At 31.0% G+C, this 1,876-nt stretch overlaps 1 protein-coding gene across 1 annotated transcript in view; it reads right to left on the bottom strand.

Annotated features, from left to right (window-relative positions):
* LOC107613937 (aspartyl protease AED3) overlaps positions 1 to 1,624 on the bottom strand; it is a gene marked incomplete at its 5' end in the record, with an annotated part of 4,197 nt that extends 2,573 nt beyond the window's left edge. Inside the window, 1 exon segment of the mRNA XM_016316136.1 lies at positions 1,143 to 1,624. Coding sequence (XP_016171622.1) covers positions 1,143 to 1,624 — 482 coding nt within the window.

The raw sequence follows: 1,876 nt of genomic DNA, 5'->3' as shown, positions 1-1,876 counted from the left end.
AGAGAATTTTGTAGATTACATATTTAACTTCACTCTGTCTACATTATCAACATAAATTAATGCATAAAAAATGTTATACGAGAATTCTTATTCTCGTTCTTTTTATTCGCTCCAATTCAATGCAGTGATGGCGACGATGAAGAACTATTAAATGGTGACAAGGACATGTGAACCTGGCAGTGTTGTTATCCAAGATATTGAATAATATAGGTTTTTATTTAACCAAATACCTTTCTTTTTGTTGTTAGTGGTTACCAAACAAACAAAAAATGTTTTCTTGTTAATATATTCATATTAAAAACAAAATTAAACTAATACTTAGTTTGTATAATCATTTACTTATTTTTTAATAACCTCAAATATAACCAAGTTTACAATTACAATATAGTTTATAAATATTGCAATCATCCTTGAAAGCTTCATATAGATATATTCTTAAGAGTAGTATGAAAAATTTGGCATTTTGTTGTATGATTTAGTCTCATTAATCTTACATGTGCGTTCTTGTTAGTTTCCATCTGAACTATTTTTTTTATGTAATCAAGTATACTAAAATTAATTATTAATATAAATATATATTAAACAAATTTAATTATACATCTATTAAATATATGATAATTGATTTGATGACTGATTAATATACACGTAACATTTTTATGCAAATTAATAGCATTATAATATAACTATATTTGAAAATGCGTAATCTTATCTAAAGAATATTAAGAGATCAATAATAGATCAAAAAAATTTGGTGATAAGGGATAAAAATAATATCAATGTCTGATAAAAAGAAATATCAAATAAGATATATATATTCGTACACTAATAAAATATCCTAATTTAGTGCGGACATTAATTAACCTCAATAGTTTCCATGTAGATCCGCTACTACTGTACACGTATTACATTACTTGTTCCAAAAAGACTAAAACAAACAATTGTTATTTTACATTTTTTTTTTTGTGCACACCTTTATAGTATTATATAGTTCTATCCATCTTGTTCGTTCAATTTTTTTTAAAAAAGTTTTAATCAGAAAAAGATCGTCAAATATTTCAATAAATAAAATGGAAACACCTAAAAATAGCAACAAAAAAAAAATGTTGAATTAACGTTTTGGATTCTGAAAAAATGCACATCACCTGTTTACACTGAGAAGCACCACAACGAACGCTCCTAAAAGTTGTTGACTTGGAAGGAGCAAAAGCCGTGGAAGAAGAACAACCAAGACAACCAGTACAAGGCACCCAAGCAACATCATTGCTAGTGTCCATAGCCATGAGCAGCGTCTGTTTGGGCGTACCGATTTTCGCCCGAACAATGTAGGTCGGGCTCTGTGTGATCTGCCGTCCGGAGGCGATCGGCACGACCGACCGCCTCGCGACAAGGCTGGAAAGGTAGTCCATCCTTTTTTGGTCTTTTTCCTGAAGCTGGAGGATGGTTTGTTCCCATGAGATTGGGGTTTGTGGTTTAAACGGTGAACATGGACTGAATATGTGGAACACTTTGAGGGTTGAGGTGTGGTTGTTGTCATCGTCGTCGTCACATTTTGGGGTGAGTCCTTGCAGTTGGGATAGTGATGAAATCAAGAGAAGAAATAAACAGAGGAGTAATGGGGTGAGTGGGAGTGAGAGTTTCATGGTTGCTACAAGGTTGAGAGTATATTAGACTATTGGCTATGGTTTATTAACATGCTAAGGACTTTGTTCAATGTGTATATATAGTACAACTTTGTTTGATAGCTTCTTTGTTTTGTTTTTTCTTTGGATTTATAGAAATAAATGATATTTCAAATTGAGCCCGTTCTTTAAATGTATACACCCAAATTATAAATTAAAAGGACAAGTTTTATATATATATTGATGGATTTGATGGA

Source organism: Arachis ipaensis, chromosome B08 (assembly GCF_000816755.2).
Source record: "Arachis ipaensis cultivar K30076 chromosome B08, Araip1.1, whole genome shotgun sequence".
Classification (NCBI taxonomy): Eukaryota; Viridiplantae; Streptophyta; class Magnoliopsida; order Fabales; family Fabaceae; genus Arachis; species Arachis ipaensis.
This window is presented reverse-complemented; position numbering and strand designations above follow the sequence as displayed.